General features: G+C 44.0%; 1 protein-coding gene across 6 annotated transcripts in view; it reads left to right on the top strand.

The window, feature by feature from the left end:
- ADAM11 (ADAM metallopeptidase domain 11) overlaps window positions 1-14,553 on the top strand; it is a 789,906-nt gene that overhangs the window by 276,911 nt on the left and 498,442 nt on the right. For all 6 annotated transcript variants that reach the window (XM_085646660.1, XM_085646679.1, XM_085646669.1 and 3 more), the window contains exons 5-7: window positions 3,944-4,032; window positions 4,998-5,061; window positions 8,584-8,650. In XM_085646660.1, coding sequence (XP_085502786.1) covers window positions 3,944-4,032; window positions 4,998-5,061; window positions 8,584-8,650 — 220 coding nt within the window. The remainder of the gene's footprint in view (window positions 1-3,943; window positions 4,033-4,997; window positions 5,062-8,583; window positions 8,651-14,553) is intronic.

The following is a 14,553-nucleotide window of genomic DNA, read 5'->3' as shown; positions in this document are numbered from 1 at the left end:
CTATACAAAACCTAGCAGAGGCAGGCTTGGACAGTTGAGCAAGAAAATACCTACTTTCTAAAAGTGGAATTTTCAAACACAGAATGTTAAAACCAACTTCACTAAAAGATGTATTTTATCCTTCTGAGTTCAGGCATACTAAACTCGAATTTCTACCATGTTCCCTAGGTCAGTTAGGATTATAAGATGTAATAATCAAACTGCCCATTCTGGCCTATGGGGAACAGGTTGCTTTGCAATAGTGATACACGAAAATGGCTGTAATTCACTATTAGGACATGCCACACACACCAGGGCATGTCCTACCTTATACTTACAATGCACCCTGCCCTTGGGCCTACCAGAGGGGTGTCTGATATGAAGAAAAGGGAAGGTTTAGGGACTGGCAAGTGGGTGCACTTGGTCAGTCAACATGGCAGTCAGAGACCGCACACAGGGTCTGCAGTGGCAGACCTGAGACACACTTTACAAGCTGCTTCTGTGGGTGGCACAACCAGTGCTGCAAGCCCACCAGCAGCATTTGATTTACAAGCCCTGGGCACACATGGTGCACTGTACTCGGGTCTGACAAGTAAATCAAATAACCCAATCATGGAGTCACTAATCAATACATCAATTTAACATAGGGAGCACTTGCACTGTGGCATTGAATAGCAGTGGTACAGTGCCCAAAGCATCTAAACCAGCAAAACATATCAAAAACAGATGAGGCAATCAGAAAAAATGGAAGGGAGACTCACGCCAATGGTACCAGGTCTCACAAAGAGTAACAGCCAGTACCCATTTCCAAGGCTCTACTCTGATGTGAGTGGAAGATGTGGCGGGCTGGAAAGGAATGGCAGGGCGCAGTCTGTTTAACTATCTGCAGGACCCACTTGTCAGATGTGATGACCTGCCTAAAAAAAACAATGGATTTTGCCTCCCACAGGGTGGTGGTACACCGTCAAATGCAGACTAAAGTGGTTAGGAGGCTGTTCCTGGTGAGGGGGTGCAGAGGACTGGGAGTCTGCTGTCCTTGTATGCCTTGATAGTGTTTGCTAGATCTCCTGTCTCGTAATAACTGTGGTGTCTGTTGCTGGGTTGGTGGGCGTTGGTGTTGTCTGTAACCAAAGCCCTTTTCAATGGCACAAAAAGAGCGTACCTGTAGGGGGACACTGCCTGGTGGGTGTGGGGAGACTGAGGGAGCGTGATGTGACCCTGCTTTCCTTGAAGAGCTCTAGTGTGGAATCGGCCTTCTCACCAAATAGGTGAAACCTGTCGAATGGCATATCCATGAATGATACCTGAAAGTCACCTGGGAAGCCCATGGATGTCATCAATACGTGGCTTTAGAGCACCACGCTAGTCCCAAATGCTCTACCTAAGAAGTCAATAGTGTCCAGTCCTGACTCGATAATGTATTTGGCCGCCCCTTCGCCATTCTGGATGGTTTGTGCTGGTTTGGCTTGGAATACCTCTGCCGGCAGGGTCTTTGCGACCATGCCCCATAATACTTGGGTGTATTTACCCAGCAAGTTGCTGCCATAGTCTGACCAAAGGGCTAGTCTAGCTGATGAAAACATCAATTTCCTGAGTGCTTCAATTATTTTTGACCCTGTCTGGGGAGGGGGGTTGTAGGGAAAGAATTGAGATTAACCCTGCTAGTAGATGCCTGAACTACCAGGCTCTTTAGAGTAGGATACTGCATCACAAAGGCATGGTCACCTGGAGTGGGCCAGTGGAATTGTACTGCCTGTCTGTTCACAGTTGGGCAGCAACAAGGTGTAGTTCAAGTACCTAAGAGGGTGTCCATCAGGGCTTTGTTTAATATCAGCAAGGGCTCGGACAAGGCCTGCCTGGTCTGTAAAACTTCAATGAGGAAGTCCACGACTTCTGCTTCTAGTCAGAGGACTAGAGCAAATGAGGTGGTCTCTTCCATGAAAGGGTCAGAGGGAGAACCCAGTCCCAATGTCAGGAGAAGTGTCAAATCTGCTGGCCTCTTGTAGATCCAGATAAAAGTTGCCATCGTCATATTGTGGGGGAAATTCATCGGCATCAGTACCAAAACCGTGTTGACTTTGGTCAGAATCCAATCTAAAAAGTTGTTGGAGCTCGGGAGAGTGGTACCTATGTAAGGGTATTGTTTTGTCAGAATGAACTGGTGCTGGACACATCGAAACTGTTCTGGTACGCGACCTCGGCCAAGGTCGAGAAAGACAGGCCAATACAATCAGCATCCTTCAGTCGGGCGTCATTGTAGCAGGAACCAGCTTGGATCGTGGTGCCAGGCATGAAGTCTGCTCTGGAGTTGAAGCTGAACCTGAAACAGGTTTAGGAGACATAGCCGGTACTGAGAGCAGACCCATGGGCGATATCCTGATGAGGCCTCCTTGGATCCGTGGGCCCCAAGGCACTCCAGAGGAAGTCAGAAGGGTGCCAAAGATTCGTAACACTGGCTCTCTTGAACTCCTCAATCTGTTGAGGTGTCACCAATGGCCTTGGAAATTTATGGTCTATCGCGATCAGCTGCAGAATCTTTTTGGGGTGTTTGTATCCCTTTATCTTCATGTGTTTTTACTCTTGGTATAGCTGTGACTACCTCTATATCCTTTACTACTGTTGTCTCTCTCTTTCTGTATATCTCAACCTCTACCTCATTCATCCATACTTGTTTGATGGATCTGCCCATTTCTTCTTCAGGTTCTCCTTCTCACTGATTCACATGTTTGTCAACCTTAGTTGCCTCTTCCGTTGTTATGTATGCCACATTTAATTCGCTCACTATTAGCTCCAAACACGTCATTAGCTCTATTTCTCAATACAACATCTCAAAATATCTTGCCGTGTATTGAAACCTTATCACAGTGTCCTGCTCTTTCTTGCATTCTCTACGAGTTGTTCAACATGGTTCAGCTGTCGGTAGGTTAGGTTATCCTTTAGGATGATACTTGGCAAGGATGTGCAGGGAGGTGAAATGAATGTAGTCGTAGTGCATGCACATTACATTTAAACTGCAGACAATTCAGGGTGATATCTTGGCATTGGATGAAAGTAGTCTGTGGAATGTTGCTTGCTACTTTCAGCAATTTGGCTAAAAGTAACTTGCCATGATCCTGGTCCTGATCGATGCTATCAGAAATAGGATGAGTGTTCTCTGTGCTCCCAATTCTGAACCACCTGCACCTTTCCTGGAGGCTGTACCTGTGCAGAAATCTGCATTCCTGTCTATATGTGCTGTGACATGCTATGCTGGGGCCCACATCTTGATTCGTATTGCTGTTTGCACCCTTGCTTGTTAGGGTATATGGAGTTGATTGGTGGTAGAGGTAACTGGGGGTTAGGTAGTTGAGGATATTTGAGACCTTTCCGTGGTGAAAGGGACATTTGGTTTGGTGGTTCATCATCATCTTTCTATGGGACAGACAGTTTTGGTTTGCATGGTTATTGAGGAAATCTAGATTCTGTCCCACGCTCATAATCCTTAGAGTCGAGTCTGCCATTCTTAAATATGTATGCATAAAAGAACCTTGTGAATCTAAAACAAACTCTGACTCAGTGACACCAAACCTAGCTCACAGTCAGATTGCAAATAAAATTAATGATTCCTTGTTTTGTTTGCAACTGCGCACATCACTGAAGCGCTTTCATGGCTCCTAAGCACAGTCCGCATCATCCAAAGATGGCGAAGCCTCCTGACTTTGTGATCACTCCTGTGTGAAACACTTAGATCTAGACTGTCCTCCAAATGTATTTATGGCTTCTCAGAATTTGATCTCACTTTTGAACACTTTATCTTGAGACTGAGAACCCTTGTTAACCTAGTGTTCAGAAGAATGATTATTCTGTTTCAAAGCATTCCTGTTTTTGAGGGTATGAGTGTAAACTGATGTCACTAAACGAAACACAGCCAAGTTAGAACTAATTACTTAAACTTGTATTGATCCCTTATGATGCTCTGCTCTAGGTTCTGGTGATTGAACACTGCTACTATCAAGGCAGAGTGCGAGGGAATGTTGACTCTTTTGTGGCTCTGTCCAGTTGCCATGGGTTGCAGTAAGTACCCTTTGTTTGCACATACAACTTCTTGATCGATTTGCTGTGAGTGGCCTGAGTTGTTGATGAGTGCGAAGTATGAAGGCTTTGTATATGGGGCTGGAAAGTGGTGTGATTGCATCATAAGTGATGTGTGTATATCTGAGAAAATGTTAGCTGTGAGTTTATGCTGGGTGACAGAATATAAGGTGTAGGAAAAGGTGGCAAAATACCAGGTATAAGTCTATAAGAAGCCATCGACCCCAAATGGCAATATGTGAGGAACAACATACTGTTATGTGTCACCCCTCAAGGGGAAAGACAATGTCAGGTATAAGTCTGCAAGAGGAGACAAAACTTGCAAACTTTGAGTGTTGAAAAGAAATTTCATATATTGGCTCCTGACATAGAAAATGCTGGATGAGACCCGTGGTGATAGGAAATACAGATGTGTCTCTAGGGGTAGGAAATGGCAGGCGATTGTAATCAGAGGTAAGGGCAGATGTAGATGGTCATACTGAGGAAACACCTGGTGTGACTCTTTGGAAAGAGGAAATGCCAGGTGTGACTATTGCATCAGAGGAAATAGGAAATGCCAGGTGCGATGGCTGGGACAGAGCAAATGACAGGCATATATTTTGGGGCATAGCACATTCCCATTGTCCCTCTTGGGACAGAGGATATATAAGGTGCCCCTTTTAGGACTGGGCAAATGCTGGGTTCAACTGTTTGGACAGATGATATGCTTAGCATGACTCTTAGGACAAGGGAAATGCCATGTGCAAATTATGGGACAGAGTAAAGGCTTGAGTTACTCTTGAGAGAGGAAAGTCAGGTGTGACATCTGGAACAAAGGTAGTGTTAGACGTGGTGATGGGTGCACAATCATCAGAAGTGACTGACTGGAATAGGATGGCTGGGTGCTTGAGGGCACTTTAGTTGGGAATGATGGCTTTTCTTCACATGACTTTTCATTTTTCCTTTAGTGGTGTCTTCTCTGATGGAAACTTCATGTACATGATAGAGCCACAGGCAGTTGACAGCCAAGAGGTGAGACCAGACTTCACTGAGATCTCTCTACACTTTGTTTCATAAACAAATGGGACCATGCTGTTTTCCCTTGCTTGCCTTTCACTTTTGCGAGCATCTTGCTTCTCCATTGGGATTAGTGACCCTTGTGAACTGTAAACTGCTCCTAGGAAAGCTTGGGTGTTGCTCTAGAATCAGAATAGGGATGTAAGGTTGGCAGGGTGGAAGGCAGAAGGGCGGCGATGTTACGTGATCAGGCAGGCTAAACTTTCCATGATCACTCAGATTCACAATGCTATGGTTCGATGAGATGCTACCAAACTTTGAAGAAGATAGTGAGTGGAGGAGGATCTTTGCTGGCCTGAGCTGCAATTGTAGTGGCTCTGGAGAAAGCAATGCTTAGAAGCACTGTTAAAAGTTTAATTCTTCATTTAAGATTTCAATATCCTACATCATTATAGAAAAACTGTTTTGTTCTGGAAGTGAGTTTGAGTAGCTGAGCAGCCTCTTCTCCCATCCCCAGTACCACAGCAGCCCCTAAGACCACATCTCATGTTCTGGCGAGGTAGCAAAATCCGTAAAGGATTACATCAGTGCAGGGCCTCCATACACAAACTGAAAACCTACACTGGTCCAGCACACCTTAGTATTCACTATGTGATAAATTCTCTTCTCCCGATGTCCGTGTGAAGAATGCTGATACTGCTTTACATGGTGTCACCATCTGAGTTGACTGGACTTGGAGTCCGATGTTATGTGTTCCAAAGTTGGAAATGAGCAAGGTCAGATGTTAGTCTTTACATTTTATAGGTGGTGCGCCTCGTCAAAATAAAACTAAAGATTTTAAGACAGGACACATACACACCTGGTGATAGGATGTGAAACTGCTTTCATGGTTGGTCCATTTGAGCTTTTGCATGGACGTGCCCTCGACCGCAACACAGGTGCATTTTCTAACTAGTTCCTTTTTTGTACCAATTAGTGTGGATCAGAACTTGCTTCTCGTGTTCTCAGCAACTCTGTAAATGGAGCTCTTGTCCTGTTATTTCTCTTATTTCAGTTTTCTTGTTTTTCACTCTGCTTCATCTCTTGCATCAGTCCAGGTAGGGTATTCTGCAACACTGTAATCCTACGATTTGTACATCGTTTCACTAAACATTTGCATCAAATGATCTACATAATCTCTGTATCTCTTTCCTGGGTGACCCAAACCCACAGGTGTCATCAAAAGGGGAGTCAGTAGGGAAGTGTACAGAGGCTCAGACACCACATGCAGTAACAAGTCCCATTCCTGAAGGTAGGGTTGTAAGGTATCCTTTTCAGAGACTTCTGCTTCCTGTGTGGTGATATCTCTCACTACTCTAGGAAAGTGGAGTGAGTAACTTCTGAAAAGGAGAAAGTACCTAAATGCATGACAGTTTTTCCCTCTAATTCTGACATCTTATTACAGCTACATCCAGTTGTAAATGTCAGAGATTTGGCATTTTGTGTGTGGGAGGTGAGGCTCTTCTAGGACTAAGTCTTCATTTGTTCCAGAGACTCAATTGACCTGTTGGGTGGAGCCTGGAAGAAATTCTTTCATCTCCAGTTCACTGAGGAGTACTTCTTTAATCCTTGCATCTTTGAAATCCTGCAGCCGTCTTGGCACATTCATGGTCAAATCGTTGAGCTTCGTCTAAGTGTTGTTCACCAGACCATAGTCTTTTCAGTCTTCCAAAACCAAAGACTCCTTTTGCTCGCAGCCTCTGGCGGCTGCCTACTCTTTCTCTCACTCACTCCCCTCATCCTTGAGGAGGTGTTTCAGGCAAAAGACCGTTCTGACTCCTATTCTGGGATCAATGGAGGATACAATATCCCAGTGATTTCCCTCGGGATCAGTAATCCTCCTTAGCTCAATCTCCGGAAGTTAATTTCCCTGAGTGGAAAGTTTGTTCCTCCATTATCACCATCTAAGACAGATGAACACTGAGGTATGTGATCTCTCAGTGATAAATGTGGCAGACAATGAGCAGACCTGTTATATGCTGGGACCGGCTTTAATACCGGGACAAGCATTCATTACTCCTAACCATGGTTGCAGGGCTCTGTACAACTCCTGCACCCAGTTAATCAGTCCGTGTCCCAGTCCCAAATTATATATTACTATAAGAAGCAACAGGCAAATTCAGTCAAATGTTTTTTCTATGCCTTATGTAAGCACTGCCTCCTCTTCGAAGTTCTTTTTCCCAAGTTCCATGGCTGAGGGGAGTCTCCTAAGATTATGAGAGGTGTTGCTCCCTTGTCTGATGTGATTATACCTGTAAGGGAGTTACGCCATTCAGCCTGGCAGCTAGTAACATTGCTAATAGTTTAGTATCTCAATTCAGAAAAGACAGCGCATGATAGAATGAGCTATTAGAGTGAGCCTTACACGACTAAGGTTGAACTGTGATTAGTACATTTCCCATTGGAAGATGCCTAGCAGCCAGTAACTCATTGTAAAATGGGGCATATTCCTGATAGAACTCAAAAGTGCTGTTGTTCCTGGTGCAGTGAGTTGGGGTGTCTCTCTTGTATCCTGAGACATAGTTTTAATTACGACTTGCTCTAACTGTTTCATGACTAAACCTATTGGAAACAAGTTATTTTAGTTTACAATTAGATCTATAAGGAGGGGGTCTGCACATGTGCAGCAGGAGAGGTGTGCCTACATATGACACGCCACAACCGGCCCACTGTGTGTCCTTGGCCCCTCTCTTATTCTTCCCCAATTAGCTCCCTCTCTAGGCTCGCATGATTCCCTTTGATTTTGATCCTTCTAGTTTTACATACAGATAAACACTCCCTTATCTTAGCCTTCAGCATCACGCTTTAATTTCCACACTGTTCACATAGTTCCCTTACATTTCCTTCCCTTTGGTTACTGACACACTGTCAGCGATTATGTAAGGATTGAAATCAATCTCTTGCTCTCTTTTCCGTTGTGGTGTTAATCATGGAAAGTGTTGGGAGGGAGGTACGAAAAAGGAGGGTGATGAATTAATCAGGATGGTGTCGGCTTTACGCCAGGAGGGGAGTGCTGAGTGAACAGAGGAGAAGAACTTTCCATCTCATTACCTATTATTCTATGGACATATAAGTAGGACATAAAAAAAAAATCATTCAAATTTCATGGCTCAAAATATGTCTACTGCGTTGAGAGTCTTCGGACCAAAAATACTGGTCACTGCTGAAAACTGATTATGTGTTGACAGATAAATGAAAGTTAGACCTTGAAAGTGAGCATTGGTTGAGAGCTACTGAAATCCTGTGAGCAAAATCCCGTTTAAATCAACTATTTGTATCCCAAAGTGCATTTATTACCAAATGATGGTGACTCTCTAGTTGTGTTCTGTTGACGCTCTAAAGATACAGATCTCTTATCTTCTTCAATTCCCTGTAACCCTGTCCACTCCTTGCACGCCTCTCTTTGTTGCTTGTATAGTGAAATCCCTGATGAATTACACGCCATTGTGACTCATGTCCAGAAATGACCATCTCCTCTTCTGCGATTTCCATTCACAGGGGCCGCACCCTCATCTGATTCACCAAACTCCAGCCTTCCGTCTTTCTCAGGGATGCACAGAACCAGGTGAGCTCAGCGGGTCGTCTTCAGTTTCACTACTAGCGCTTGGTACCAAAACATCAGCAAGGCAACCACAAGTGTTTGTAAACAAAGAACTGACAGAGGATATGCAATAAATGGTCTCTGCAAAGAGAGCTAACAGATTTGTGCAATTCCATCTTCCTTTCCGAAGCTTTATGACCTGATTTACAGTTTGGCGGGTACTCTGTCACAAACGTGCTGCATATCGTCCGGCTTATTTCAAGTGCCTTAGGATATAATGCACTTGTAGTAAGACTTGATTTATTGTTTCTTGCTTGGCCCTCAGCTGGCAAATTCCTGTGGACAGCAATGATGCATACGGATATCTAAGCTGATAGGATTCTCACCACATTGAATCTCATCTGTTAAGAGACCCTCTCCAAAGTCATCTACAGAGACATTGTACAGTATCTAAATGATTTACTATGAAACCGTGCAACTGGAGCCCCTCTCCACCTTGCCCCCTCGTCCAATTTCAGTAAATGAGTAACTCCTGTACAGAGCAAATCACTGGATTTTTATATTTTCGTTACCCTTTAGTTGCAGAATCTCTGCACTAAAGTTAATAAAAAAAGGCAAAGTTACAGTGCTCTTTCCTGGCTACACAGTTGCCTGCACTCTAATGAGCAGTAAGGTATATAGTGACAGGCTTCCGTCAACCACAGGCTGTTTCTTTCATTTTTCAGTTTGTGCAGTCTAACTCATTGAATGAATGTCATTTATGAAGCGCAACTCCTGCCCGTGGGCGTCTTGGCACTATAGAAAACGGATATAGCTACAGCAATGTCAGAAACGAGTCAAGCAGATGATCAAGTGCCTTCTAATCCTGTGAGAAAAGCCAGGTCTTTAAGGCCTTTCTGAAGGTGAGTAAAGAGGGAGCAGCTTTTAGTTTCAGTGGAAGGCTATTCCGGAGCACAGCTGTGGTCCTGAAAAAACCCCTCCCGCCCCTGGTGGTCCTTCTAAATGAGGGGACAGTCAGGTTCATGGCAGAGCCTGAACGAAGCATCCTCACTGGGACGTACCATTTGAGTTTCTCTTGAAACGGGCTGGCCCTAGTCCGTGCAATGATTTATAGGTCAAACGGAGAGCCTTCAACTTACAGCGTTGTCTGACTGGTAGCCAGTGTAGGTTCCTGATGGCTCCTTAGCTGATTCATATTTGGGAATTTAAAAAAGGAAACGAGCAGCAGCATTTTGCAAAGTCTGAAGCCTCTTCAGGAGTCCCGGTGTGAGATTAAGATAGAGACTATTACAGTAATCGATGCTTGTGAGTACCAATGCAATGGTTACAGTTTTCAGAAGTTGAGGAGGCAAAATATTTTTGATCTTTTTTATGAGCCTTAAAGGAGCAAAATGAGACAGATGTAATTGTATTCACTTGGTCCTTGAACTTCAGTTCTTTAGCTAACAGGAAGCCAACGTTTTTTACTCTGTTTGAGGGCTCAGGCACTGAGTACAATTCAGGCGGCCACCAATCCGGCATCCAAAATGAGGGGTTGTTGCCAAAGATGATGACCTCAGTTTTAGCGACATTCAATTTAAGGCAGTTGTGATCCATCCAATTGCTAACGTTGCTCATGCATGTTCTGAATGCCACACCCAAGTTGTTTTCAGGTCTTGCTAGTGACACTACAATTTGGGTGTTGTCAGCGTAAGACACTAAGAAGAAACCAGAATTTTTAATAATTGTCGTGAGTGGCGTAACGTAGAGGTTAAACAGTGTTGGACTCAATGCCGAACTTTGGGGGACTCCACAAGGCAGGGAGAATGGCCTGGATGTAAACTTGCCTATCGTCACATTATGTTGTATTGTATTGTATTGTATAAGGTCTTATATAGCACTCTATCACCCTACGGGTATCCTGGCGCTTTGACAAAACAGTTGATGAAATAAGGCTGAGAGGAATAGGCAACGGTGGAGGCAATCAGGCTACTGGAAAGAGCCAGGTCTTGAGACTCTTTCTAAATTCCGTTAAGGAGTCAAGCTGTCTGATCCTCGGAGGGAGCTCGTTCCACAGCCGAGCACCTGCCACACTAAATGCCCTCCCCCCCCAACCTGACACGTTTGAATCTGGGTTGTGACAGCAAATTGGCGTTGGAAGAACGCAGCTGTCTCGGGGGGAGATAGCGCGAGAATCTCTCCTGCAGGGGAATCGGGCCTCTCCCGTGTGCTGCTTTGTGGATCAGGCAGAGAGATTTAAAAAGGATCCTTTCTCTGACTGGCAGCCAGTGGAGCTCACGCAGCGCCTGAGTGGAAGAGGCGTCGCGTCCGCGGTTTAGCACCAGCTTTGCTGCAGCCGACTGTACTCTCTGTAATCCCAGCAGAATATACTGGGGGGCACCCAGATACAGAGAGTTACAGTAATCCATTCTGCTGAGTACTGTGCTCCTTACAATCAAGGCACGCATCTCCCCTGGCAAGAATGGAAGAATCCTGCGGAGAACTCTCATTAGTCCGAAGCACACACTGGCTGTCTTGTTCGCCTGCGAGTTCAATTGCAGATTATTGTCGAACAAGACGCCAAGATTACGAATGGTATTTGCTGGAACCAGTGGAGCCTCATCTGGAGCAAGCCTAAACTCCATTGTCTATTGGCCAAGAAAGATTGGAGGAAATTTAGTGCTGTATCCTCTATCCCCAGACTACACATAAGGTCAACCAAGATCTCGTGGCTGACCGTATTAAATGCTGCGGTGAAGAAATTCAAAACTCCTTCTCAGGGTTAAACTAACAAAAAACAGAAGTTGGCACAGAAACTGAAATATAAAAGAACATCTTTATTAAACTCAAAATGAGTGTGACTACGTCACCCAGAAGCCGCAGCAACTGAATGAGGCAGTCCCAAGAGAGCAGAACACTGGGGCCTTATATATGTGAGGGTTACATACTCAGCATAAAAGAAAGGGGCAGTCCTGGCTCATGCAAGCATGCAAAATGCCAATATGGACATACAAGATCTGCCAAATATTAGCCAATAGGAAAACATTCAAAACAAGGCATCATGTAACCAGAACGTCCCCCTTGAGTCTTGTTTTTGCCCAACCCCATAAGTCAATCAATGACAGCACCTATGGGTCAATCAGTAACGGCAGGACATGTTTGTGTGCTTCAAAGGACAACTTGCAAAATAGGATAATGCAGAGAAAGAATACTGAAGGCCAACAAATAGTTGGGACAAGGATTAGTCAGTATAGGCAGGGCTTTAGTCAGTCTGGCTAGTTCCTGGAATTGGCTTCACAACAAGGAAGGGAAGGTTATTTGACACGTGGCAGTACAAAGGGCAAAAACACTCGGTTTACCAAGTTGCCTTAGTGAGGGCAACAAAATGGCGACAGAATGCAGAATGGAGTTAAAACTGAATTACCTCAGACCCTCCTTTTGCCATTACTCAGGCAAATCCTAATTCATTGCTAGGTGAGCATTTTCCATTCTACACATTTCATTTAAGCAGGTATATGTAAGCTATCAACAGGGATACAAAGAGAACAAAGCATCGAGTCATAATTAACATTCAGATAGCAGAAGAAAGTAATGACCATTATTACAAACAGGATTATCATTTTTTCACAACCCTAGGCAAAAGCAAATCCTAAAATTATTTAGCGAACCTTTTCAGGGCTCTTATGCATTTCAGTGACTATTGTATACTCAGGTGAAACAGTGGCGATCCTTATCAATGTTCTCAGGTGAAATGGGGATACTCTTCAACAGAGGATAGACCTCATTCTGCTTTTACTAAACAGAATACTACTCTAAAACAATGCCAGCAAAACAATAAGAATCAGTCTCCTAACACCCATTCTATGCAGTTGCACGGGAACTGCTTGTGCAACCATAACTATGCCAAAGTCCGTTCTAAGCCTCTCTGGTAGGCTTCTATCGTCCATCAAATCTGCTTCTGTTGTTTTCTTCCGCATTGGGCCTCTTCATTCAGGCCTTCCATGAAAATAGTGCTTCTCAGTATCCGTTGGAGTGCCCTCCTGGCAAACACTCACAGCTTACTCGAAAGTATCAATGTCTCAAGGCAGTGCGCCAATATATTTCCTCTGCGGCAGGCACTACAGATATTGTGCTCTTCGTTGGTCATGGGCGCAGATCATCTTGTGCAGACCCAAGTACTATTAATCGGAAAGAACAACAGACTTTCACGCTCAGCAACACTTTCAGGCTCCAACACTCGCTATTCAGTGTCAAAGGATGTTTGGGCTGCTCTTTCCTTTAATTTTCCTTTCATCATGTAGTGCCTTAGATCCTCCGGTGCACTGCCCTTCCGTTGGAGCAAAGAAAAGAGAGCGGGGGGGGGGGGTGGCCAAAACTCAGGCCAAGGGGCTCAAGGGACTGCACACTGTCAGAGGTTACCAGCACATGACAGGTAGAAAACTGAAGCCTCAAACCAGCTCTGCCATCAACAACAGGGATCCTTCTCTTTCGCTCTTTTACACTGAAACTCTGGTTTTGTGATGTCCAACGCCGTCTGATGGAGCAAGTACGATGCTTTGGAGATACCATTGATGGTGCGCTGGAGATCGCTGTCCAGCCTTGCTACTTTCTGGGTGCTGGGACTGTAGGGCCAAGACGTCCGTCTTTCATCTGTAGCTGTCACTGATGGGAATTAGGCTTAAATCAGTGTTCTGCAGGTTATTATGACTTAATTCCCGCAGAATCTAGTGACGTAGGAAATGTGACACAGTTGTTAGTTTCCCTCAGTTTAGTATAAAAACAGTTCATTGTATTTAACAATGGGACTGCTAGCAGGTGGCCTACAATCTGCAAGGGAGTGACCATACACCATAGGACAACTCTGGTCTAGAATACACTGTCATTCTCAAAGGCAGTACTTCTAGTCTCTTCAATTTGGGTACCCTTCATTATCCTCTGCCATCTGAGGGTAGATAATTACATGGGAATTCTATCACATGGTGGCATTGCCTAATGGGGTAAACATTTATTTATTTATTTTTCAATGATTACGTCTAGGTGTTCCTAAATTCCTTATCTAGAACACCTCAAAAGAGAAATCACATGATACAGATTATCAGGGACATGTAGATACCTCCCTTTAATAACTGTGCATCAGGTGCACTATGCAATACACAGGCTAATAATCAAATGTGGAAACAAAAGACAAGAACTAGAGAGTCCTGGTATCTCCATGATTTAGAACACATCTGATCCCACCGACAATTAAAGAAGCAGGAACAAAAGGGTAAAAAAACAAATTAAAATAGTCATTGAAAATTTGTCATGTTCAAAAAAATAAATGTAAGGTATCTCCTATTGAGGTGGAAAACTTGTCTTACTATAGTATTGAGTCAGTTAACCAGTCCATCACTACCCTGACAGTCAGACTGGAAAACATCGAAGTAGGCCTAAAGAAAATTCTTAAAAACCAGTCTGGTCATACAAAAAGGTAATTATACATAATATGGGGGTCCCTGGTATATTACTACAGTCTGGAAATGTGAACCTGAACAATACAGCAATAATAATAAAAGGGCTGACTGGTGAAAGGAATTCGAAAAAGAAAAATGGGACTAGGACATAGCTAAAATCCCCAATAATTAGGCACAATGCATTATCAATCAGGGGAGAAGCGGCAAAAGAATAATCTATAGGAAGAACGAAAAATTACTCGGGTGATAGTCAAGTTTGTGACACAATACCAAGAGTATGGGTGATACACAAAAGTCAAAATAGTACACAAATGTTAACTCTACCGCTGGCCCCTACACCATATATGGTAATCTCAGCTAATGTTCCAGTTCCTCACAACACCATGTCATGTACTTTATGCACTATGAACCTGCAGCCCAAAACCCAATATTCGGGCCTGCTTAATTTGTCAGGCTTAAAATGAAAATTACACTTTTTTTACTTTCCTAACCCTC

This window comes from Triturus cristatus, chromosome 1_1 (genome assembly GCF_964204655.1).
Source record: "Triturus cristatus chromosome 1_1, aTriCri1.1, whole genome shotgun sequence".
In the NCBI taxonomy this organism is placed as follows: Eukaryota; Metazoa; Chordata; class Amphibia; order Caudata; family Salamandridae; genus Triturus; species Triturus cristatus.
This window is presented reverse-complemented; position numbering and strand designations above follow the sequence as displayed.